The 26,245-nt window shown below is 35.1% G+C and overlaps 1 protein-coding gene across 3 annotated transcripts in view; it reads right to left on the reverse strand.

The window, feature by feature from the left end:
• The window catches only part of UBE3D (ubiquitin protein ligase E3D), a 143,792-nt gene that overhangs the window by 63,620 nt on the left and 53,927 nt on the right, over positions 1-26,245 (reverse strand). For all 3 annotated transcript variants that reach the window (XM_036219739.1, XM_036219738.1, XM_036219737.1), the window contains exon 9: positions 7,984-8,122. In XM_036219739.1, coding sequence (XP_036075632.1) covers positions 7,984-8,122 — 139 coding nt within the window. The remainder of the gene's footprint in view (positions 1-7,983; positions 8,123-26,245) is intronic.

A 26,245-nucleotide genomic window follows, 5' to 3' on the forward strand; every position in this document is an offset into this window, starting at 1 on the left:
CAAGCTTCCTTCCCACGGACACTGATGTTTTATAACCAGTACCATCCATATATAATCCTGTCATTGCAGAATCAGACAAACCCTATCTGTCCCTCCAGTCCTCCCCATGCCCATTTCAGAGGTACAGACTGAGGTACACAGACACCAGCCCTTTTCTCCTCACCATGTGTGAGGGACTGAATTGGGCTAGGTAGTAGCTGGTTTAATTTTAACATTCTATGTTGTTGGGCTAAAAGTGCAAATAAGTATTGTTTTGCTAATGAAAAATATACCACATTTTCTGTCATGAATATATATTTCCTTAAAAGTCAGGAAAAGAAGTTAACTAAAAACAAACAAACAAAACAAAAGAGAATCACTGACTTTCTGGGCTTTACCTCATTCCTGTTTCTCTAAATAAGCCAGAGAGCCCCTGGCCCATTCAGGGACCCCTAACAACTGGCAGCTCCTCAGAGTAAAAACCAGTGCCAAGGAAGGTCTGGGAACTGTCCCACTTTGCCTACAGGCCCAGCTCCTTGGTAGATAGAAATTTCTGAGGAGCAGGGCATATGGCGGGGAATCCGGGTATTGTAAGCAGCCTCTTGAAAGATGCCATGTGGCAGTGACATGGGCTAGCTCTCCGCCTGGCCCTGTCCTCCACATTTTCTTCAGAGTGTGACAAAACAGCAGATTCCAGAATGGAAGGAGGCAGAAGGGAGAATACAGACTGTAGAGTAGTATTAAGCTAAAGATACCTGCTTATTTCCCCAAACCACAGAAGGCCCTGCAGGGCTGAAAGGAATGAAAAAGGCAACATCCCTTCACACCTAAATTGCCGAGGCAATTCTCAGAAATCTGTTTGGGGAGAGAGATTGAAAATAGTCAGAACAGTAATCACTACTTTTGAGACTGGATTCCCTAAATATAATATAGTAGCATTCAACTTCTGATTATCTCTGTCCACTGAGGACAAACGCATTAGCAGGAAAGAAAGAAGGGTGACAGGCTCGAGACCTGAGGGTGTCAACACCACTCCCTTCTCATTTCTCTGGAATGCGCTCAGGGCTCACCAGGAGTGCTGAGTGGAAATTCTAGCCTGTGCCTGCCCATCTCCATGCAGGTCTATCTGCCTTCTGATTACACATGCAGCAAACCTTAGACATCTGGAATAACTCAGTCTCCCCCCATCCTCTCTCAACTAGTAACAGGACTTTTAAATATGAGGTCCCCAAGAGGCTTTGACAATCTTCGAGAAGACTGTCCGTCTTCACCCAAACAGAGGGAAGAGCAGAATACGGAGTAATGGAATAACGGAGTCCCAGCATCTCCAATGAGATCAATTTTATCCTAAAATATGTGTGTGTATGTGTGTGTGTGTGTGTCTGTGTGTGTGTGTATACAAATAAGCATAAATAAACACTAATATGAATTGCTCTAAAACATCAATACTTATTTTATTCTCAGTGATTTTAATTTTCTTTACATTTTTCTGTGTTTTCCAAATTTTTTAATCGGGTGATTATTTTCTTATAATCATTTAAAAAATTTTACTTTAAAAGATAATACCTAGAGAATAACATGGTATATAATAGATAAAGTCATTTACGTAGCGCCATGTCTAAAAGTAGACAGAAAAAAACGGTGTAGAGATGGAAACTTTACTTTCTCTTCACTGCCCCTTTGTTGCTATTCATCCATAAAGTTCCCAGGCTTCTGCCTACCATTTCTTGGAGCCCTTAACGATTATATATATATATTTCAAGTTCTTAAGTTTAAACCACAGCTTCGAACTTCTATACAATCAAAGCTTTTCCCCTGAGACGTTAACAAATGGCCACATGATTAAACCGAATTTTCGTGTGTTATATTCTTCTTCTCTTTTGATACAGATACTAGCAAGTGGTAAAAAAAATAGCTGGATGAGAGAATTATTTGTAAAATCATTAATTTCTAAACAACTGAGAAGTTGAATATATGGTTTTTACATCATGAAATGATGAAATTTAAGTATTAGTGAGTTTCTTAAAGTTAAAATCAAACTACATAAAAATAACATAATTGAGAATTACTTTCTCTAGAAAAGTATAAATCTCTTATTCAAGATGCTTCATCTGTTTCAGCATTCCCCATTGAATAGTGTATGATTTCGATCCATCCAGAGATGAGGAAATAACCCTGATCAATCCTATTATTAAGTGGTAATGGAAAAATGCTATAAATTTTTTTTCGATTTTTCTTTTCTATATATTTTCACCATATTATTCAACCACATAGCATATACACAAAACTGTAATCTGATGAAGCTTATTTGCCAGAATCTCTAATGCTGGAGAATGTTACACTAATCCCATGGTTGATGGCTGTGGTCCTCTGAAGGATAGTATCAATAAAAGAGAGACTGTTGCTGCCATATGGTAAGAATAAGATGTACAAGACCCAGGATTGTGAAATAAGACCATTTGTTATATTCTTTGCTGTAACTGTCACAAGATAGAACAAATAACTGACCTAGAACTAGAAGACCTAGGTTTGAAACACAGCCCTGCATTTTGGTAGTTACATGAGCTTGCCTACATTACTTAACTTTCCACACCTTTAAAACAGGGATTGCTATGAGGATTTAAAAAAATACATAACATCTGTGTTTTCCAGGGGAAAAAAGTAAATTCAATTCTGGGGCTCCATGTCCTTGAAAATCCCATTCAGGCTTTTGGATGGCCTAGAGCAACTGGATAGAAGAAAGTTAATGAGGTAAGGTGTGGGAATGAACACGAAAAGTTTTCTCAGCTCAGGCTCGAGGCTGTGGAATACTCCTTATCTTTTAGTTGAATATAAGTTTCCAAGGAAGACTTCCTGGGAATTTTCAGTGAGAGTCAAGCCATGAAAGTTTAGCCAGATAACTCAATCTATTAATGGAACCCTTTTGCCATGTAATACTACTGTGCTTAGAGTAGATGAGACCCAACTGAAATAGAGCTGGAAGCAGGTGCAGATTGGAAAAGCAATGCTCAGCTAAGGGCCTGCTGGACCTCTGGCGTGATTCAGTGTGTACCAAGAAATGCCAAAGGCAGATCTTGTTCCTGTTGTGCCATTCTGACCAAGGTGGCCCTGACAAAAAGGAGAACTGTCTAGTCACTAAAAAAAGAAATGGTATCATCTTGACAATTGGCTGTTCCAGCGCTACTTCTCCTGGAGATAATAAGCAAGACAGCTGTGAAGAATGTACATATGAGTAGTCTGTTTTGGTCATCCGAATCGTTCAAGCTCAGACAGAACAGTGTCTCCTCATATGTGTTCTCAGCACATTAAGACCCTAGAAAGAGTCTTCCTGGTATCAACTACAATAGGGAAATTATATTAACTGTATTTTTCAACTAGAATGGTTACACTGCCCCTTATATACATGAAAGGCCCTGAAAAGTCTTGCAGTCAAAAAAAAAAATCCCACTTTGTTGAACTAAATGTATTTTAAAAGGCAATATTACCTGGAAGTTAAGAACGGGGGGTTCTGGAACCAGGTTTTGAAACTTATACTCCTCCACTTACTAGTTGTGTGAGCATGGGCAAGTTAATCTCTCTGGCTCAGTTTCTGTACCAGTGAAATAGGAATAATAATTTACCTTCATTATGGTATTTTTGTGAAAATGAAATGAGCTAATAAGTGCAAATCATTGAGAACAGTGCCTGGAATACAGAAAGCATTAAATATATATTAGCCTTTATAATTTGCACAATTAATGCATGATGGTTAAATATCTATAACACCTAATTATATCCAGAGGAACCTGTGTCTCATAGAATAGAGAAATGCTTGAATAGAAAAATTTCCCTTATACCTGAAGAGAAGTCAGCATCCTCTGTAGCACAAATGGCATAGCATAGAAATCAGAGTTTCAGTCTCCAGTATCACCTTATCCTCACTGGGTCTGTTTCCTTATCTATAAAAGTAAGGTCATTATACTAATTGGTTCTTTCAGCAACAGCAGTCTAGGATTCTAGGAAAAAAGCATAGTAATGAAAATGGCAGCTCCTGCCCAGTCCTGGGTCCAGCTCGACTGCTCTTAGGTGCTACCTTCTAGGCACCACACTTAGACTTAAAGCTGCTATTGCAAGACTTCTGGTTAAAGAGCTGGTTGCTGCCCAGCAAGATGGAGATGGAAATGGCCTCTGACGCCTCACCCCAGAAAGCTGACGCACTCACAGTGGACTCTAACTGGTAGCAATGGGCTGCCACCTGCGCCATTTCAGGGGGCCTTTGGTCCCCTGTCTTGGTTTCTGGCACCAAAGCTTGGGCATCACTCTTGTTTTCCCTACTATGTTCTATAGTGCCAGAGGGAGCCCAGTCCTGTATACTAGTCACTCTGCTATCTTGCCAGCTCTTTCCAAAGGCTGAATTCTTCTTCCAGTCTTTCTCATTTGCACAAAGCCCCAGGCTATAATTACAATGCAGATATCCATCTGTGCTCAATCTTGTCGACACATCTCAAATCTGAACCTTATCTGTTGAGTCTATCCTGTCTCAGCAGGAAAAGGGCTGCTGCTTCTGCCCCTGAATATGCTGCTCATGCCTCTGTTTCCCCCTAGTTTAGTCTTTTGGATTTCTCTAGAATGGCAAATGGCTATGCTAATCATCCACCCATCCAGCCTTCCAGTATTTATTAAATGCTTCCTATATCCAAGCACTGTTGTAAGTTCTATTGATGCATATTGAACGAAAATAGATATTTTCTCTGTTCTCATTTAACCCACATTTTAATAAAGAAGAAAGGACAAATAAATGAACAAGATCATTTTAAATAGTGAAAAGTACTATGGAGAAAATAAAGCAAGATGCGATTATAGAATATGCTGATGGGGAGAGGGAAACTTGGTGAGGGGGGTCAGGTTAGGCATCTTATCCCCTCCCCTAAGATGCCTAATCTGAAAGACAAGAAGGACCCAGCCATGCAAAGATTTCATATCAAAGTATTCTCCTGGTGGCACAGACTCTATAGCCAGAAGCGGCCTGTGACAGGGAACCGGAAATAAGGCCAGTATGGCTGGAGCAGAGTGAGTAAGACGGAGAGAGTGAGAGATGAGGCCAAAAAAGGAGGCAGGGCCAGATGTTGCCAGGCCTTGTTGGCCAGGATAAGATGTTTTGATTTTATTCTCATCACAATAAAAAGCCATGGAAGAATTTTAAGCAGAGTGTGACATGATCAGCCCATCCTTCTTCCTGTGGCTGCAACAATAACTATAGTATATGTCCAGTATACAGCAGCAATGATTCTCAAGCAAATCCTACATTCTGTTTGCTCATAATCACACTAGGGATATTAAAGTACTGATTCAGAGTAGAAGTTAAAATGATAACAAATCCACCAAAAGATATCCCTGCTGGCCTGACTTACACTGTAATTTAAGAAGTTAGAATTTCACCGGTGTTAATAGTTCTAATTAATAAGAAAAACTTCTTCTTTTGGGATTTGGCAGTAATAACGGCTCAAGCAGAAGTGCCATTTGAATCCTCAGAAACTGAAATAACATTTTTTACAAAAAAAGAATCATTGCTCACAGTAACTAACTCGGCCTGGAATATAAAAGAACTGGAAATGTAAAGATGGTTATCTTTAACAAATGTCATTCCATTATTTTACAACTCTTGTCAATACAGCACTTTAAAAAACTGCATTAAAGTGAGTTTCCAATTGAAAAAAGTAAATTCCAAATACAGACAAAATTAGCAACCCTGTTCCTTGCTGTTGTGATAAACGATTAAGGAGGTGTTAAAAAAATAAAGCAGCAGAGACTCTAATACTGACAGACATCCTTCTTCTTTTCATTAATCCTGTATTTTAGAGTGAAGGTATGCAAAGGGAAGTTGATTCCTGGTATATTCCCGATAAAAATATATCTTTCCAGAGTTAGCACTTGGGAAAAATCTCTTTAGCAGGCATTGCACATAAAATTGTGCCAAGTTTCTCTGTACGTTTGAAATTGGAAAAGTGTATGTGCTCCTGACAATAACGTTCAGCAAACGGACTGAGACCAGATGAAGTACAATCACTAATAGACAGGGACGTTCAGTAATTAACATCCTGACAGCTCTAAGCACTACTGTGATTAAAGGTGCTCGGAGAGAAAACGAATGCCACCAAGAGCGGGCCAGACTTTCAGACCCATGTGTTTACTTGAGCCTGAGCTGAAATCCTTAAAGGGAACAAGACAGCCTCTGTTTCATGGAGAATAAATACAGACTGGGCCTCCTCTCAAATTCCCCACACTCGGTTTAGATGACTCTTACCTTCAATCTCTTTAAAACTTGCATAGTGGATACTTTTTAATGGAATTATTCTCAACGTACATCACACATGGATAATTGTTCTGTCTCCCCCAATATGCTGTAAAATCCTCGAAGCCAAAATCATCCCTATTGCTCCCCACTCAGCCATCATATAAAAATTTCACACAGTACATGAGGGAGTGAAATAAAAACTAATTTTCTTCCAGCCTCATTCCCCAAAGATAGCCACTATTAGGTTTCTTGTTATTTCCCTCTATAAAAGTTTGGGCGTATACAAACTTTTGTGTTACATAGTGTTTAATCCAAAGAGTAAACCTTAGAAGAAATAAGGATTGATAGACAGAATTTTAAATCGTTTCCGGCTAAGGGCAGTATATAAATAAATAGAATAATTATAAATTACTATAGAATAAGTGGTGTTGTAGACATTCCAAGATAGATACAATTGACCTCCATCTACCCCTCACACCCTCTCTGCCTTCCTGGACTTCAGCTAGGATCATATTTGGGTGCCAGATGCAGTTATCTAGGCATAGGCCTAGTGAGTCGGCTTTGTCTCTAATACTGGTCCCTGGCCAGCTCACTTCAGCAATCTGGGTCTCAGTTTCTGCTACTATAAAATGAGAAAGTGTCCTCTAAGGTCCCTTGAGTCCAGTATTGGAGTTAATAATCAAGGAATGATAAATACAAACAGGTAAGCCAACAGCCAAAGTCTGAGATGTGTATCAGGAAGAAAATCACAGACACAAGCAGTGTAACAGATTACTGGGAGAATATGGATGCAAATTAGATCAAAGCAGTTATTTTAGTATTTTTATTTTATTATTTTATTATATTATTTTATTTTAATTTACCAATTTCCTGGGCTATAATTCATAGGAAAATCCACGTCTGTTTTACCACAGAGATGCATCAAGCAATATACATTGATCCTGAAGTTATCTTAGGATATATCAGCAACCCTTCAGAAGTAGAACCAATCTACATTTACTCATTTCTCATCAATGCACATGGCCTTAGCGTCAGCCTCAGGAGGCTTGGGAATATTTTTCCATCGTCAAGAGTTACAGATACGTTCAATTACACCAAGTAGTTATAGGGTCACAACTCAGGTGACTAGTTAACATCTTAATTCTCATTTGCCACTTCAGTGGCAATTAGCTACCTACCAGGGAGGGGGTCTTCCTGGTCAGCCCATATTTGCTATTCTGTTTGTTATGCTCTGTTCTGACCATGCTCTTTACCAGAGCATAGATAAATATCCAGGGGGAGTGGGAAAGTGACGAGGGAGGGACTAGGGAATAGAAACAGGTACTGAGAGTGTGTAGGACACCATCACAGTTAAACTTCCATTTGGCAATTTGACTGCAAGCTGAAAATCCTAGTTCTAGGGCAAATGCGGGAAAAGGGAAGTGGCGTTCACAAGTATCTTTGCCAAATGTTCTTTCCTTTTCTCTCAGAGGCAGAAAAGATAAAGATTAAGAGAACAAACCTAGGAGTTAGAGAGATATGGTCCTGCCGCTACTAGACAATTACCTAGCCAATTTGAGCCTCCATTTGTTCATTTATTAAAAAGAGATAGACAAGGCAGTGTTTATTATTATTATCATCATGTGAAAATATGGGTTACCAGAGACTATCTCCTGGAACGACAGGATCCTTAGAAAACAATTACAGGTAAAACTGAGAAAATACACCCTGGCAAAGGAGCCATTCCTTACCTGAAAGGAATTCATATAGCGAAGGGATGGAGGCAGTGTAGCATTATTCCTCGATAATATCAACAGCACCTCCAAGCAGGTTGCAGACGGCAGGGTTAGAGAGTGAACGCTGATGTCACTTTCCCATGAGCTGGCAAGCCTGAAACACATTAATATGTGCAATGTCATAATTGTGGCTGGTCATAATTATTTCAAAAAGTCTGACGCAGAGGAAAACTTTCAGTTGTGCAAAAAAAAAAAAAAAAGCAATGTACGAGAAATAGGAATAAAATGATAATACTGTAAGTTCAGAGTCCACGACATTTTATAGTGTTTTGGGTATATAACAGAGGGATTAGGCAATTTTTTTCAGGTCAACAGTATTTTATACTCAAAGTTTGAGAGTCACGTGAAATGCAGTCTTCTTTGTGAGGAGTCTATTTGGAGTTAGGAAGAATAATAGCTCACACATTGAATGCTTCCTATGCTGTATGCCCTATTCTCTATGTAATGTTTTGTTCAACCCTCAGATACCTATGAAATAGAAGTATTGTTACCTCCATTCCACAAATACAGAAATCGTTTCTGAGCTGGATATGCCCTACAGAATATCCAGTTCACTGATTTTCAGATTTTTAAAAAGTGATCACATCCTTTCATCAAAAATCTTATAAAAACCCATTTATAATACAAATGAAAGAAAAGCTTCTGTTAGAAAGGAAAAGGTTGGCAGGGAGCTCCTTTCACCTTCCAGAGTGGCCTGTGAAGTAGTTCTGCTACATGCTGTGGGGCCTTCTTGAAAATCCTTTCATTTGAGAGAAAAGGAAACTGAGGGCTAGAAAAGTAAAGGGACTTGTCTGAGATAAGGCAGATGTTTAGCAAATGATGTGGCTGAGTCTGAAATCTGGTTTCCTGACTTTCTACATAGTGCTTAAAGGGAAAGATCAGGACATTATCATGAGAAAACAAAGTAGTAAGAATAGCATAAGTCTTAGTGATCAACTCTTTTATTTACAGTACTTGATTATTTCCTGTCTGCGCCCCCACCAAAGTTAAAAATCACTGTTCTGATTTTTAAAGAGAAATATGTGTGTGTCTTTCTGTGTGTGTGTGTGTGTGTGTGTGTGTGTGTGTGTGTGTGTGTGTACATTTGCCTTTCTATAAATTTCTCTCTGTAAAGGTGCTTTTTAACCAAGTTAGTGGTGAATTCTGGAAGTTTAGGGAGCATCATTGGTCGTGGGCATAATGGATTTACCACTTTATATGGTTTAACTGTGTCCATCGGGTTACTTATTATGCTGATACATTTCTGATGTGGGTTGCAGAGTTAACTCTTCTTTGAAGCATCTGCCTTCTAGCTGGACTGGAATAGGACACTCTCCACATTCCTAAAAAATGGTTTGTTTCAGCAAGGGCACAGTTTTTGTCTTTTTGGTGTTTTAAAAATCATTATTTTATATTGATTGGCTATGTTATATTCTTTCTGCTTCTACTAACTGTATAACATTTTCAACATTTCCCTGGAATGGAAATAAAAATCTTGCTATCTTTGGTTAAACTCAAATGTAGTACACCAGAGGCTCCAAGCTCATTTTTCTAGCACCTTCCTTATGCCCTCCACGAACCACAGTTACTTTCCATTCTCTGAACTGCACTACACTACACACCCTGTGTCTTGTCATACAGTGTTCTGAGCCTGGAAGGCTGTTAGCCTTCCCGGTGAACTTCTGTCCACCCTGCAAGACCCACCACTTACTTATCAGTTCCTTGGAGACACTCTTCTATTTCCCTTATCTGAATTAACTACTTGTATCTGTTATAACGCTTACCACACCCTACTCGTATTCTTATTTGGGCTGTGTCCACATCTCTGACTCATCTGAGATGAGACATGGGCAACCATAGCCTGTGGATTCCCCTAACTTTGCAGTCTAATGTAAGAAATAAAGATTAAATAAGTGATGTTTTTCCTCCCAACCACCCAGGTGTTAGCCTTCCACTGGCTAAAAGAAATATCTTTTTTTTTTCACTTATAATCACTTACGATAAGTGAAAAATTGAACATATTTGTATGTTCAATAAGCAATTTAAGCTTTCTGAATTTATACCTTCTACCCCAGCAACCGCAATAGGGTTCACTATTTTCATTCTGAACTTTTTAAAAAGTGCCCTGGAAAGGCTTTTGCTTTTTCCGAATTGGAGTTCTTGCAGCAAAGGTCACTTGACACTGTCCTGGACTGTGAATGTCCTTTGAGAACTCATCTGTGAATCCTCAAAACCTAGCCCAGGGCCGACATGCTGCAGACCTTCCTCAGGGTGTCCCCAGATTAAGTGAATACTGCAAACGGGACTGGGGCCGCTGGAGCTCATAATTAAGGAGCCTGCTAAGTAGGGATCACCTTTAAAGCGGTGTCACTTTTTCATCATTTTCAACTCTTCTTTTGGTGGTAATATATTTGCAAGATAAAGGAAAATTACAGAAATAAATATTTTTAGAACAGAGCTATTTTAGTTTATTATGGCTATAGCATGCTCTCCATAACAGATGCTTAAATTTTATAAGTTTCAGGACTTAGGTTTCTTCGGATTGTTGTTCAGACAGTGGGCCAGGTACTTTATTTACAGTCATTGCCTCTAACCCTACAGTAGCCCTGAATGAATGGCAGGCATTGTTCATCTCATATTAAAGATGAGGAAACCAAAGGTCAAAGAGGTTAAGTGACTGTCCACCATCATACAGCTACTGGGTGATGGAACAAGGATTTACTCAGTTCAGCCCCAATCTAAAGCCTGTGCTCTGCCCATTATATGACACTTATCGTTCAGGACACTACATATATCATCATGATCTCCAAGCAAACCACAAATAACTAAATCTTCTAATGCTTATTTCTTCTGTATGTTAACTCATTAGCTTGTAAAATATACAGTTAAGAGTATTTTTGTTTTTCTGTAAGAACTAGTTTTATCTTTCTTAAAGCTGATACTTTATATATACACATGGACATGGGAAAATACCCATATGTCGTGGTAAACAAAATAGTTATATAATGAGAAAAAAGGTTAGGCAATACAATAAATATAATAGTTATTTCTATTAGAGGAAATAATAACCTTTTTTTTTACATTTTCTTCTTTATTTTTTTTTTATTTTAAAGTAGTATTTTTAAAATCAGAAATGAGTTAATGATGTAGATGCGATTTCTGGTGTAGACAAAGTAATGCTTAAATACTGCATAAAGGTGTTAGCATGTTGCTATTGTAGGATCTATCAAAAAGGACATGCAAACAGAAATTAAAATATATCAGCACTGCCTTGTCACCCATCAGCAAGTGATCTTCGGCAAGCGCTCTAGGACAGGTCTAGTTTCTTCAGAAGAACTTAGAGTTTGTACACAACCTATCCAATATATCAGACCACCAAAACTTATACAAAAGGATATTCTACTAATGATAGTCACAAAGACAAATTACTTATACATGTTATTCATGTCTGTATGTAATGATAAACACTTACATGGTATGTGAATCCAAGACTGGCATTTTAAATCTAATCCTTAAAGTATTCTATGATTTAACAATTTTTATTCCTATTGAAGCTCAGAAAGGTGAGGAATGTTGTCCTGATCACACAGACGGTGATGGAAAAGAAACTCAAGAATGATCCTCTCCATCTAAATCTCATTCTCTTTTTACTATGCCATAAACAAGACAAAAGCACACTAGATATTTTTGAACCACTTCTATCCAATAAAATCAAACCTATCATATACATATAAATGAGGTAGATTTTAGATACCTTAGAACACCTCATTTTTTAATAATTTGAACTACCTTATTTCTGAAATTAGACAACCTAGCTGGACCTAATATGGCTTAAATTCCTAATATTCATCTTGTCCTTTCCCACAGTGTATTTTTTTATTAGCTCCAGGAGTTATTATTTAATGTTAAAATTTATAAATTTTCTCTATAATTTTAATCAAATATTATTTTAATCACATGAAACATTCATATATATTTACCAAGAGAGAAATTAATGTATGAAAAATGAAAATAGTTGTTTTAGAATGGTTGAATGGTGGGTAATGTGTCCTCAACACCTTGGTTAATGTTTTCACATTTAAAAATAAAATTATAACGAAGAAAAGAGAGCAAGAAGGAAAGAGGGAGAAATGGTCTGGTATACTTAAACTTCAGTTTATCTTAAAACAATCAGCAAATTCATTATGTAGAACATAGGGCATGTGTTGATTAAGCCAGAGGTGATTGAGAATATCCACCTGCGGCTCAAATATCAGTACAAATTTCTAATAATAACATAAACATTTTAAGAAACATAGTATTACAATAATCAAAATTTGGATTATTTATGGTATTTCTTGCAAAGATATCATAGATTATTAGACCTAAATCAGTAATCTGCTATAAAATCAATGAGAAAAGTACTTTAAGAGGAACAATGAACTAAACATCAATTGAAATCTATTTCTGTGACTGTTAAAGTACTGGGAGAGGAAAAGCTTTCCTAGGAGACCAGGGCTGTCAGCCAGATGACCTCAGTCTGAGAGACCGAAACGCAAGCAGAGGACACACCATCCTTATTTCTAAAGTTTCGCCTTGACAAAATCCCCTAGAGAAGTAACTATGGCCTATCTATTTTTATAGAGGCAAAGAGAAAGAAAGAAAAGTCACTTTCTATCACTTCTAACACAAATGGTGAAATTGAGAATGAGTCAACCACCAATCAACATCAAGAAAGAACTTGAGAAAATAGAAAGGTGATGCAGTCTTCTAGGGCACACAGAGGTTGTTTAATGAAATGGGTAAAAACAACAAATAGAGATGATATAACAACTCTACCAAAAATTAAAATATTTCAAATGATTTCAACATAACTGTATAAGGAAGAAAAAATAATACAGTATAGAAGAGCTCAAGATAAAAATATTTAACTTAAATCTCATATTTCTCATATTTTAGTAGTTGATTTGGACTATTCAGTCCTAGAAAGACCTAAGAATGAACGTACCAATGATGTTAAAATATAATATTTTTATACTTGTGGATTTTTAAAATTCAATGATAAGCCCATCGATTTAAGCTCTCAAAAGACCAAACAAACATAGTGCTAGAATCATTGTAAACACACAACTATTTAACACATAATTTGGACAAGGAATTAAAAATTTAAAAATTCTTTTGAAATGTCAAGACCACAAAATTCTGAAACTAAATGTATGAGTGTATCTGTCATAATAAACCATATTAACTCTACATATTAAAATATTTTGAAAGTATCAATTCATAAAAATAGAACCTGAAACACATATGTACCACCTAATACTTATGCATTTCAAAATAAGGTTCATTAAGTAATGAACAGTGTTTCTTTAAAATTACAGTATTTTCTTTGAGAGTTACAGAAAAAGTTAGAGTTTTTAAATCATGGGTATCAGAATTGCTCTTCAATTCTCTTTGAATTAAAGGGCTCTTGAGAGAAAAACTTTAGGTACACAATTCCTGAAAGCTATGGCTTTCAAACTTTACCCATAAGACCTATGAGCTTAGAAGGCAAGACCACTTCCATATGTCAGAAAGCATGGGGGAAAGTGTTCTGCTTTAAGTAAGATACCAACAAGGTCACCTCAAAATTAAGTGGATTAAATTCATGCCAAAAAATAAAAGATTTTGCTTTTTATAAATGCCTGTATTATAGCAAGATACCAGTTGTCAACATAGGAATTAAGACTGGCAACACTTTTATTAAAGGAGAGAACCCACCGCTATGTACATGCCTGCTAGAAACTTCACAATAAGAAGTGATATCACTAGAAGTATAGTAGAAGTCCATCTAAAGTGACCAGCTATTCCTTCAGATTTTTAAAAACTTTTGTTATAGACAATTTCAAATATACAAAAGTATATTTAGAAAAAAATAAATTTAAAAACCTATATTGTACCATATTCAAAATTAAAGATGTATTAAAGACATATATGTAAAAAATAAATAAATATTTCCAGAAAATTTAGGAAACTACAATAATCCTATAAGTCATAAAGGTTTTATAATGATAAAAAATTATATTGCTAATAAACAAAAAAAAAATGTTAAAAATCACAGGCAGAAGGCAGAAACCTCTACGATAGAAAGAACCCTCATATTTTTATAAAAGAAAAAAGAACACAAATTCATTTTTTAAAAGGCTTTCATGTAGTGATTTCTAAACCAGTTGAAGGTGATAGGTCTCTATGACAATATAATTAAAACTATGGACTCTCTTCCCACAATAGCATTCGTTTATTATACAAAGAAAATGGCGCACATACTTTTGAGTGTTTCTCAGACCACCCAATTCCCCAAGCCCACTCATGCCCTCATTTAATATAAATAGAATCATACAAAATGTGGCGTTTTTCATCTGGCTTCTTTCACTTAACATGTTTCCAAGATTCACAGACCTCAGAGTAAGAACCATTGCTTTTAGGTTAAAATCTGACTTCTAATTAACTATTTTCAATGATATATTGAAAACAGTTTCATTTAAAACTAACTATATACCATAATGTTTGTGTTAGCATATTAGTAAGCATAACCATTTAGGAAAAGTTTTCAAAGAGCCTTTAAAGAGAAAGTCTCCTGGCTCACATTTTTACTACCGTTACAAGGAAATCAGCTGAAAAGGAGGTTGAGAAATGTACTTCCAGTCTTTTAAGCCGAGTAACTGGAAGTCAACATATGAGGGCTGGAATGTAATAAAGCAGATCCACCCTAATAACATTCTTATACATAAACCTCATACTGGGCGTCACTTGATGCTTATCCCTGTCCCATCAGGTGGTTAACTCAGCCAACAATTTCATAATCAACACTACCCACTATTAAGTCCTTTGCCAATGTGGATGTAAAATGTTTATGATGCATAAAGTGCAAAGCAAGGGTTTAAGACTTTTCTTCTTTTATGATTTCTTAGGCCTGGTATAACAAATAGGTTTTCTTCATTTTTCAATTCAAATTGACTGGCAGTCACTGCATTGAGATAGACGGTGAAAACATGTTTGGTCTCAGCAGAAAAAAAGAGGTATGATGTTTTGGAGTTCTACCAGCCCATGGCTACAGAAGGGAGTGTACCCTGGTGGTTTGTACCATATCCGACCCTACTCTCCCCTGTCTTTATAGAATGCCGTCATCTCCAGTATCCCTGGCTTCTCTTACACCCCTTCCTAAGTCTACTCTTAGATGGCTTTCTCTTGGAAATCCATATACCCTTCCTTTACAAGAGGGCAGGTGACAATGGTGTAACTCGGTTCAGATGAATTAGGCCCAGCCGGTCTTGGTATGTAAGATATTAATAACTGAACTGCATAACCCTAAGTCACAAGTGATTCTCTCTGACCCATTTGAAGATAAATTTCAATGATAGAAATTCTGTCCTTCCATGAGGAGAGATGAGAATCCAAATCCCAAGATCACGAGCCTACTCATGTTCCCTGTGCAAGAGTACTTGATTTTAGAAAACGTCCTCATGTGTAAGACTTCAGACTTTTCATGAGGTTACATGTCAATGTAACTCTGGTAGAGTGAAAGCCCAGCTGGCCACACCCATTTCAGGTAAGGTAAGAGAATCAGTTTTGAAATGATCTTCTACAGAGAAAATTCGTGTCTACCAACTTAAATTCAATTCCCCTGTTATAATTTGACTCACGTGTACCTTAATAAATATAAACACATAAGAGCTACCAGGCCAGGCCTGACAGTCTCCTAAATTCTATATCTATCATTTACTCATTAGCTGACCCCAAAGAGATCTGATTATAGATACTGGCAAATATGCTTCAAGGTTTTATTCAAAGATTTTATGAAATGAGAGGCATTCCCTGGAGCATCTTGAGTCAAAGAGGGAAGTATTTAAATTTTTCTAAGGCAAAACCAAATATTGTTAAATGGAAGCGTTTGGAACCTAAGAGGAATTTCACTGAGACCTTCAAAGTCTACGGTTTTTAAAAATATTATTAAATAGGTAGCTTCTCTTTCCTTGCCACGACACCCTTGAAATGAGGTATTTCTGATAGTTGGCTTTCATTATTCTAAATTCAGTCCATTTTGTAGTGGCTATTCTCAATATTTGGCACCAAGGTATGAAAGATACACTTAAAACATGGGTGTTCATCCCTGTATGGTGTATGTGTGTATAACTGAGGGTGGCGGGCAGGTCTTAGATATGGGCTATTCAAGAAATCAGTATTCCAGAAAGATTTTAGAATTCTTTACAGAAACCGGAGGAAGGAAATTAAGTACTTGAATTTAGGAGAGCTAGAAAATCTAACCTGTCTCGTTTCTTAAAACAGCAATACATTTTACTGTGAAAATAAAAATATCATCAATCTCTGAACTAATTCATACTATAATGAGAAATTTTTTGTGAATGTTAAAATGAGGAAAGTTTGCATTCTTTAGCATAGGTAATAGAAATAAAGTAAAACAATGTTTCTTTTTTTAAGGTACGTTTTTTAAAATTAAATTTATTGGAGTGGCATTGGTTAATAAAATTATGTAAGTTTTGAGTGTACAATTCTATAATACATCACTTGTATATTACATTGTGTTCACCACCTGAAGTTAAATTTCTTTCTGTCACTATTTCTTGATGATCCAACTAAAAAAGCTTATTGATTTTTTATTTTAAAATAACAAAAATATTTCGTTTATAACCAATGTATTTTTTGTTAAATTATTGATATAAACTTTCAAAACATATAAACTTGCTTTAGTTAGTAAAATAAACACACATTTTTTCAGCGATAGTAGCAAAATTATATTTTTGATACCTAAGTTCATTTTTTATTAACATCCCAAGCATCATCTTCAATTCTGCTTTCTTATTACTTACAACATTGAGTTTTAGAAACTAGCAAAAATAAGTCATTGATTCTAAGTATGAAACTCCTAATGATTGTAGAACTATATTTGGCATGGAAAGATAGTCACAATATTTTGACATATTAAAAAGAAAAAGTAAAATAAAAAACAACACACATAGCTAAAATTAATTTATGTAAAATAAAATTTTCTAACTATGCCTTTCTGTATGTGTGTACATAAAAGATGTATGCAAGGAACAGTGCCAAAATGTTGACAGTCGTTTTCTGTGGATACCGAGATTATAAGAATTCTGCTTGTTCTCTTCCTCTATATTTTCCTATATTTTTCAAATGTTTAATTAATATGACAATTTTGGTGATCTATAAAAAGTAAAGCATTTTCATTTGGAAAATATATGAAATGAAACCACTTTTGAATGTTTAAAGTATGTATTAACATTACACCAAGTAAAATTCATTTTTATGTAAAAAATCAAATCAGCTTAATAAGTACTTTAAATCTTTAATTTACCTGAAACTAACCTAATAAGTAGTCTTTTCTGTGAAAATAGGTACTTGAAATGGTAAATTTGGCATTCAAGATTTTTGTCATTGTGGGCATCACTCAAGTTGTTCTAGATATTAAAAATGTGTTGTCTACAAATTGACAGATTTGGTGGTTGCTATTAAGAGGAATCTTAGTTGGTAACAAATACAAAATAAATAATGCAAATAACTGACAATTTGAGATGACTTCAGTAGGTATCATACTATTATTAAGAGATGATAATAAAACTAGGGAGCCTCTTTTTATTTTTATTTACTTTTTTAAGAGCCAAGATAAAAGTTTACATCCAAGAAATGTAAGGCAAAATTATTTCAGGTAATTTCCATGAACTTAGAACAAGGTAAAAGTCCATGTTATTTGCCTTAGCACTTTGCCAAAACAAACCAGAGAATCTGGCTTCTTTGAAAGTCAGGTGCCCAACCTAACATTCAACCTAGCATCCTATCATATTTTTAAAACATCCAACAACACCATAATAACAGCCAATCTGCCTGGTGCTGTGATCCTATTAGGTCTTGCAACCTAAGCAGAGCCAGCCTAAATCTAATCAGCCCAAACAGCTGTTTTAACAGTTGGGTTTCTCCAAAATTAAAATATTCTATTCTTGACAGTTCTTAGCAACTCAAATGTTAAAACAGCTGCTCAAGTCGAAGAGTTAAAACCAAGTGTACATGCAGTCTTTCTCCCATTTGCAACTGCTTTAAGATCCTTTCAGAATAGAAGTTCCTAAATTAAAGTTCATTTTGACATTTCCTGACTCATTTAAAGTTTTATACTTCTATTGCCTCTATCTCTAATCCTCAGCCAATATTTATGTCATCACCATCTTTCTTGGTGTTTGCTCTTTGTCTGCCTCCTGGTGATTCTATACTTCCCTCCTTAGAAATATGTGTAATTCACACACTTATTCCTCTATTGTCTTGGAAGCATTTTCACTTCCTGTGAAAACAGAGGTGGTAACTCAGAAGTCCTCAGACTCCCCTAAGTGATATATTATTTCCAATGACTTACATTAGTACCATTAAGGTTAACTGTTAAAGTAAAACTCTTAAAAAAATCCAAATATGCTCGCTGGCTAACAATTTTCATTTGTGGTTACTTTATAAATATCTTCAAATTGTGCATTCATCATGATCTCATTCAGATGTATGTTTGTCCATTTTTTTTTACTTGCTCTGTAGCACAGAAATTTATTCGCCAACAATTATATCACCAATAATGATTAAGTAGTTTTACCTGTCTATCCATCTCTCTAACCCACCTTTCTGTATATGCATTCATCCATTCATCCACCCATCTTCTCCTCTTAAAATTCTTGCCAACTGGACTTGATACACTAAAGCTAAATAAACTCTGATAAACTCTTAAAGATCTTGACCCTGGTTTCATAACATTTGCTTTCTCCCTTCATAATGTCCTTACTCCTTAAAATTATACTGCATTACAGATAATTTAAAATCCTAGCTCCCAGGGTCTAAGAATAGATTTACTGCAGGACCTGGACTCATCAAACCAGAACATACCTACAAAGAAGCTGAACACATTTCAAGATTACAAAATTTTTTCCTGCAGCAGCTCCAGCTCCTCCCATGGGTTATGTACAGAGTGATTCTGGCACATTAATCTTAGAAACAACTTCTCTCCCATGCCCCACTTCTCAGTGAAGGAGGACGGAAGCCACAGATATACTTCAACAAGTGCAGATACCATAAATAAAAAGGTGCTCATAGACCTTGTACCAGGCGGCATAGTCCTGGGGCAACTCGACTCCTGGAGTACTCTGTGGAACAGGGCTCTGGGGATGGAAGTCATTTTAATAAGTCATGTCAAACCCTAAATTACCAGCATAGTAGAGATAAGCATTTTTTTTTTTTTTAATTAAAGGAGACTCTGAAATACTGGCTCTGCTGTCACACTATCTCACTACCATAACGTCCATGCTGATGATGCTAGTACCAGTCTCTGAACTTTAATTTTGAGTCAGAATGCAGAACAGTATTCATTCTTCCAGCTTATAGTATTATTAAGATCAGTTTTGCTTTACAGGGCTAAACATGGAAAAGTTTTCATTTTTAATAAGAGTTTAGAATAATAACCCTAAATCCTAAAGGGCCTTGTTAAAGCAGCCTCATGAAAGTTTTACAATTGCACATGAGTTTGAAAAAAAAAAAAGTCTACCTAGCAGTTTGAGTTCTCACTGACTTCTCTAGCCTTGGGGAAGTTATTGTTGAAATTCATATGTCTTGCTATTTCAGATGATTTAAAACAGTCTATTATGATAAATCACCATGAAGTACACCAAATGAAAGACACTGTTCCAAAAAAAATCTCAATTTTAAATACACAAAATACACACAATGCACTCATCTGTATATTTAAATAGCATTAAGTTTCTGATACATTACTCATCTAACCACATTTTATTCTCAGAGCCTAGGATGTAAAAACATATTTTGTACTAGGTGATCTATTTTTCCTTTCTTTCTTTAGGAGGTCATTTCAACATATTTTGACTCTACCCTGGAGAATTAATGCCTATGCAGGATAATTCCAACAAAATTGGAAAATAAGAACATTTAGTAGTGGGCAATGTTAACATTTTATCACCTCCCTTATTAGATCCGGGAAAATCGAGACTGACATAGTACATTTAAAAAGTGAGAGAATGACTGAAAACAGAACAGAACCTCCTATGTTCACACAATGCAACACTACATATGGCTTTTTAAAAATGCCTTGGTACCTAGGACATCATCTTGCAATGCACTAAGAGCTTAATAAATATTTGCTAAATGAATTTTAAAATCAGCTTATAGATCATTTTCTGACATTTTATCCATCGCAGGGCTATCATCACCATTGGTGCTTCTGAGAACTTAAAATCAGTGTCCCAGGAATCTTTAGCCAACTCTAAAAATCCGTTAGATTTCAATAATAGAACCTCGGAGCAGAAACTGATCTGAGAGAGATGAAGTCCCTCTGCAGTATTCCTAACATGTGGCTGTATGGTCTTTGCCTGAATAATTCCAGTAACAGGAAGACTCACTGAAAAGTTATTTAAATTGAGTGAAATATACTCTTCAGAACTTGAGCCCTTCAGAGAATGTCTAACATTTAGTACCTTTTCCTGATTTTTCTCTAAGCTAAACATTCCCCATTTCCTCATGTCATGTGAATGAGTCTTCTTACCATTTCCAGTGTTTCAGCTCGGGGACAATGTATTAAAATAGCCCTGCCATGATCTTCATCATTAGTGCAGAATGCAAAGAATCTCATATGTTATCTTTCACATATATCAGTTCATTCAGTCTTCAGAATAACTGTAAAATGGGGTTTCATTTTGTCCATTTTATAGAAAAACTGAAGTTCAAGAGGTTAAATGACATGGTCTGAAAGAAAAATCAGGACTCATGTCCAGTTCCTCTGATTCCCATGTGTTTTTTATTACCCTTTTGAACCTCAATCTTTTCAGCTGTAAAGGGAGGGGAGTAATAATATTTGTCCTTTAAGACTCAAAAGTTTCCCATGAATATCTAAGGAGATAATGTATGAAAATAAAAAGCATAAAAGGAAAGTTTTTATTACTAAGATCATTCATATGCAGACCATCTCTGTTCTTTAAAGTATTTAACTTATGAATGAGAGAAGTCCGAGTTACAGTGATATGAGCCATACTGTTCTTTGCTTTCAGAATGCATAGTATGTAGTATCTGAAGGATCCAGAAGTATAACGAGATGAACTCCTATAAAGACGTAGGAAAGTCACTCAACTTTTGGAGTTCTGAATTCAATTAAGAAGGCATTTTCCTAGAAAAATGATTATTTTTTGCCTATACTGAACCTTTAGTACTGTGTCAGGTTTGTAGATCGTATATGTTATAAGGTTAATAGATTTTCATGAACTAGCCTGGAAACTGACATTCATAATTCTATGAGAATAGCCTTCTAGTTCTAAGGGATTGCCTTAGAAAGAAACTTTTGGAATATAAGACAAAAAGTCTTTCTTTCTTTCTCTTGTTAAGGCCTAGTAATGGTTTTCTAAGGCATAATAGAATATTTAAAAATAATTATTTTATTCTCATTTTTCAAGGAGAATAAAGTAGTAGTGTATATTCTGGATCTAGTTGAAGAATGGAGAGTGGATTTTCAATTCAACTACTTCTTACCAAGTGCTGCTGCAAGAACACCACATTAAGACCAGGATATAACAAACTGACTGTTTCTCAATGAAAAACATTTAACCAAAATGAACAAAACCGTTTTGTCAAAAATGTGAACGATAAACAAAAGAAGAGAGAATAGTGTAATGAACGCTCATACCCCCAAATATCCAGCTTCAACATTATCAGTTTATGGTTAATCTTGCTTCAGCTATACTCGCCACCAAATACCGTCAATCCCTGGAGTTTATAAAGCAAATTCCACAAACACCACTATACCATCTATAAATACTTAATATTCTAAATGGCAGGAATTCATTTAAAAATATCATATCCATATTATCATAGCTAAAACTAGCATTTCCAGAGGTAATGACCAATAAAATTTTTTATTTTTTAGTACCATGATAAACTCATGGGCCTAATATTTGTTGCTTTATTCTTATTAACAATAACTCTTCAATCTCATCAAATGTTCATGTCCTCACCTATTTAAGATCTTTTTCCTTTAATATTTTAATAAACTGAGATTCACATAAGGTCCATACATTTCTTTTAATATTCTCTTTCCCCCTTCTTTTTTCCCTAATTTTGTTAAGGAAAGCGGGTTGTTTATTTTGTAGTTTCCCAGTCTAGAATTTGCCCATTGCAACCTAATGGTATAATTTAACATGTTCCTGTCTCTTAAATTTCCTGTAAATTGATAGCTGGATCTACAGACTTGACCAGATTTGATGCTTTGGGTAAGGCAGGGTTATATACTTCTATTAGGAGGCGTATAATCAACCCCCCTCTCTCTGTCTCTTTTTGTGATGTTAGTATCCATAGATAATAATTTCTAAGTCTCATTATTTCATGAAAGGTTAGGAAATTGTGATATCTGAATTCTATGATATTTTTCATTTATCAGCTGCAATCCTAATAAAAAGAAACTTCCTCATACCACCTACTTGGTTACTTTGAGGTGCAGTTCAGAGAGGAAAGGCAGGATAAATGCTAGATTTTCCCCCCTTTATCTTTGTTTTCAAAGCAATGAGATGGTTAACTAGCATTTCCAGAGGTAATGACCAATAAAATTTTTTATTTTTTAGTATCATGATAAACTCATGGGCCTAATATTTGTTGCTTTATTCTTATTAAGTTATTATCCTTATTGATACACAATTTGACCCATCTTTAGCAAGTGGAGCCTTTTCAGGTTATCTCCTGAGTCATTTGATCCACCTTGATAATACTTGACAACTTCTTTTCTGTAAGAATAAGACTTGACAAGTTCTTCTTGTACAACTGCCTGTACATACCTGGAATCACCTACTTTTGAGGAAGTCCTGGTTGCTTTCACTGGGAAATGGTAAACAATGTGGGTTCTAGGGATACACTGCCACTGAGTTAGTCAATCAGGGCTTTTCAGTAAACTAAAAAGTATTATTTTTTAAAGATTAAAATAAATCATGTATTCATTTTATTATTCTATTTCAAATTCAGGACTACAGAGTTTTAGTTAACCTCACAAACTATGCATCTATATCTTCTATTTCCCATGCCAAAAATCCCAGTTCTCATGACGCCAACATAATTACTCACCTGACTTATCCTAAAATGCACAGACAAGTTTCAGTATATCAGTACCACATTATCACCAATAATAATTATTGAAAAAGTTTTAAGGTGTTTTTGTAGCTTCTTTTGTCATTAGGATATATACCCAGAGAGATGCGTAGTCGAATCACTGTGTTTTCTAGGCTATTGGAGCACTTCCTTTTTATATGTTTATGCTACCAACTATAATTGCACTTAGGTTATTATTATTTTTATTTCCTTTGGATTTTTAAAATGGCATTTTAAAATTATGTGAAATATGTACTTGTTCCAAAGACAAATCTATGAAATCAAATTTTTAAAAGTCTAATTTCTAATTCTTTTTCTATTCGCCCCTTCTCCTTCCTCCTTTTATATGCTAATTAAATGTTATGGTTTATCATTTGATTTTTTAAAAACATAAGCAAATATATTCATATTCTAATCATTTTTCATTAAATGATAGTATACCATGCATACTTTTCTTCATCATAGCATACTATACACTTTCTTCACCAAAAATTTTCCTCACATATTCTTCACATACTTTATTTCACTTCACCATAATGATATTTGTCATTACTTTTTAGAGTTGTATGGTTCTTAACTGCAAGACTGTACCATAATTTATCCAGTCCTGTACTGACTAACATTTGGGCCTTCCTGTCTTCCTTCTTTTCATTCATTCATTTGTTCATTTGTTCATTCATTCATGTTGCTAATAGTATAAATAGTACTAAATTGAATAGTCTTGTGCACATGTCCTTAATTTTTGGACAGTGTGTCTTTGGAATAAATTTCTAGAAGTGGGATCACAGCATCAAGAAGTAAGTGGACTTTGTAATTTTGCCACATTCCTCTCTATAAAGATTGTACCATCTTGAATTCCCAGCAATATATGAAATTTCCCATTTCTCAATGGTTTCACCAGTAGAATATGTTGTCAAACTTTTGCTAATTTAATAAAACTCAGAAGAGTTTATTTTGCATTTAACTAGGAGTGACATTGGATATCTTTTTATATGTTCAAGAGTTCTTTAAATTTCTTTTCCTACAAAATATCTGTGAATATCTTTAATCTATTTTTTTCTACAGGGTTGGAAACCTTTTTCTCCTCTGTGGATTTTCATACCTAAGGGTTATTAGCCTTTGTGGTTTAATTTATAAAGAGTTTTCAGAGTTATTTTTTACTTTGTTTTTATTAATTTTTTATTTTCTATTTTCACTTTTATGTAATCAAATTTGTTACTTTCTTTATTACGTCTAGATTTTGAGTGATAGGAAAAGCTTCCTCATACTAGGGTGAGGGAAGAATTGACCCATATTTTCTTTTTGTACTTATGTGGTTTCTTTTTTTTAAGACCACTGATCCATTTGGTGTGTATTCTGGTGTATGATGTGAAGATTAAAATATTATCTTTTTCCTTGTACCTATCCCATTATCCCAACGTTATTATTGTTTGTTTCCAAATGAACTTTATAATCAACTTGTTTAGATAAAAACAAAATAAAAACTAATGGCATTTTTTAATTGAATTTATACATTAATTTAGGACTATCTGACATTTTAATATTTAGCCTTCTTATCCAAGAATATGGTACATATTTCCATTTGTTTAAGAGAACTTTTGTAGTCTCTTTCAAGAGTGTTTTTTTCCTCCTCCCTTTCCTTCTCCTTCTCCTCCTTCTTCTTCTTTTGCTATTGTTAATGGAATATCCCCTTCCACAATATAGTCTAAGTGGTTTTTGACTGCATATTAAACAAAAAGAACCTTTTCATAATTAGATAATTTAATCAAGCATCTCATTGTTTGTGGTAGTTTTTTCATGGATGCTTCTGAGAAAAGTTGAAAACAAATGTTCACTGAAAGAATAACAGACAAATAAGTTGTGCTATATTCTAACAAAAGAATATTTTACAGTAATTAAAATGAATAAACTATAAGTATCAACATGAAAAAGTCTTAAAAACACAATGTTAATTTTAAAAAAAGCAAGTTCGAAAGTCTTACATACAGCACAATAAAATTAACATGACATTTAAAAATATGGCAATTAATAGCATATAATCTTTTTTAAATGACAAATTTTATATTTTATGACAATAAAAATTTTTTCTTTTTTAAAGTTTATTGGGGTAACATTGGTTAATACAATTATATAATTTTCAAGTGTACATTATCATTTCACAGTTTCCTTCAGCTACCATATATTTGATCCCCTTTACCCACTTTGCCCTCCCCACCTTCTCCCATATATTTGACCCCCTTTACTCTGTCTACCTCCCACCTCCTCCTCAACCTCTTAGCCTCTGGTAACCACTAGTCTATAGTCCAAGTCCATGAGTCTCTGCTTGTCTGTCCTGTTCATTTGTTGCTTTTAAGGTTTATATCCCACATATAAATGATATCATGTGATTTTTAACTTTTTCTGTCTGGCTTATTTTACTTTGTATGACTATTTCAAGGTCCATCCATGTTGTTGCAAATGGCAGTATTTTATCTCTTCTTATGGCTGAGTAATATTCCATTGTATATATGGACCACAACTTCTTTAGCCAATCATCTATCATAGGACACTTCAGTTGCTTCCATGACCTGGCCAATGTGAATAATGCTGCTGTGAACATTGGTGTGCAAATATCTTTTAGAATATGAGTTTTCAAGTCTTTGGGGTAAATACCCAGTAGGGGGATTGCTGGATTGTATGCTAGATCAATTCTTAGTTTTTTAAGGAACCTCTATACTGTTTTCCATAGTAGCCGTATCCTCTCCAGCTTTTGTTATTACTTGTCCTGTCGATTATAGCTATTCTAACAGGTGTGAGATGGTATCTCATTGTGGTTTTGACTTGCATTTCCCTAACAGCTAGTGATGTTGAGCACCTTTTCATATATTTGCTAGCCATTTGTATGTCCTCTAGGGAGAAGTGTCTATTCAGGTTTTCTGCCTTTTTTTTGATTGGATCATTTGTTTTGTTGTTGTTATTGAGTCATATGAGTTCTTTGTATATTTCAGATATTAGCCCTTATCAGAGGCATTGCTTGCAAATACATTTTCCCATTTGGATGGTTGTCTCTTTACCTTGTTGGTGATTTCCTTTGAATAGCATATAA

Source organism: Rousettus aegyptiacus, unplaced genomic scaffold (genome assembly GCF_014176215.1).
Source record: "Rousettus aegyptiacus isolate mRouAeg1 unplaced genomic scaffold, mRouAeg1.p scaffold_m13_p_1, whole genome shotgun sequence".
NCBI classification, from domain to species: domain Eukaryota; kingdom Metazoa; phylum Chordata; class Mammalia; order Chiroptera; family Pteropodidae; genus Rousettus; species Rousettus aegyptiacus.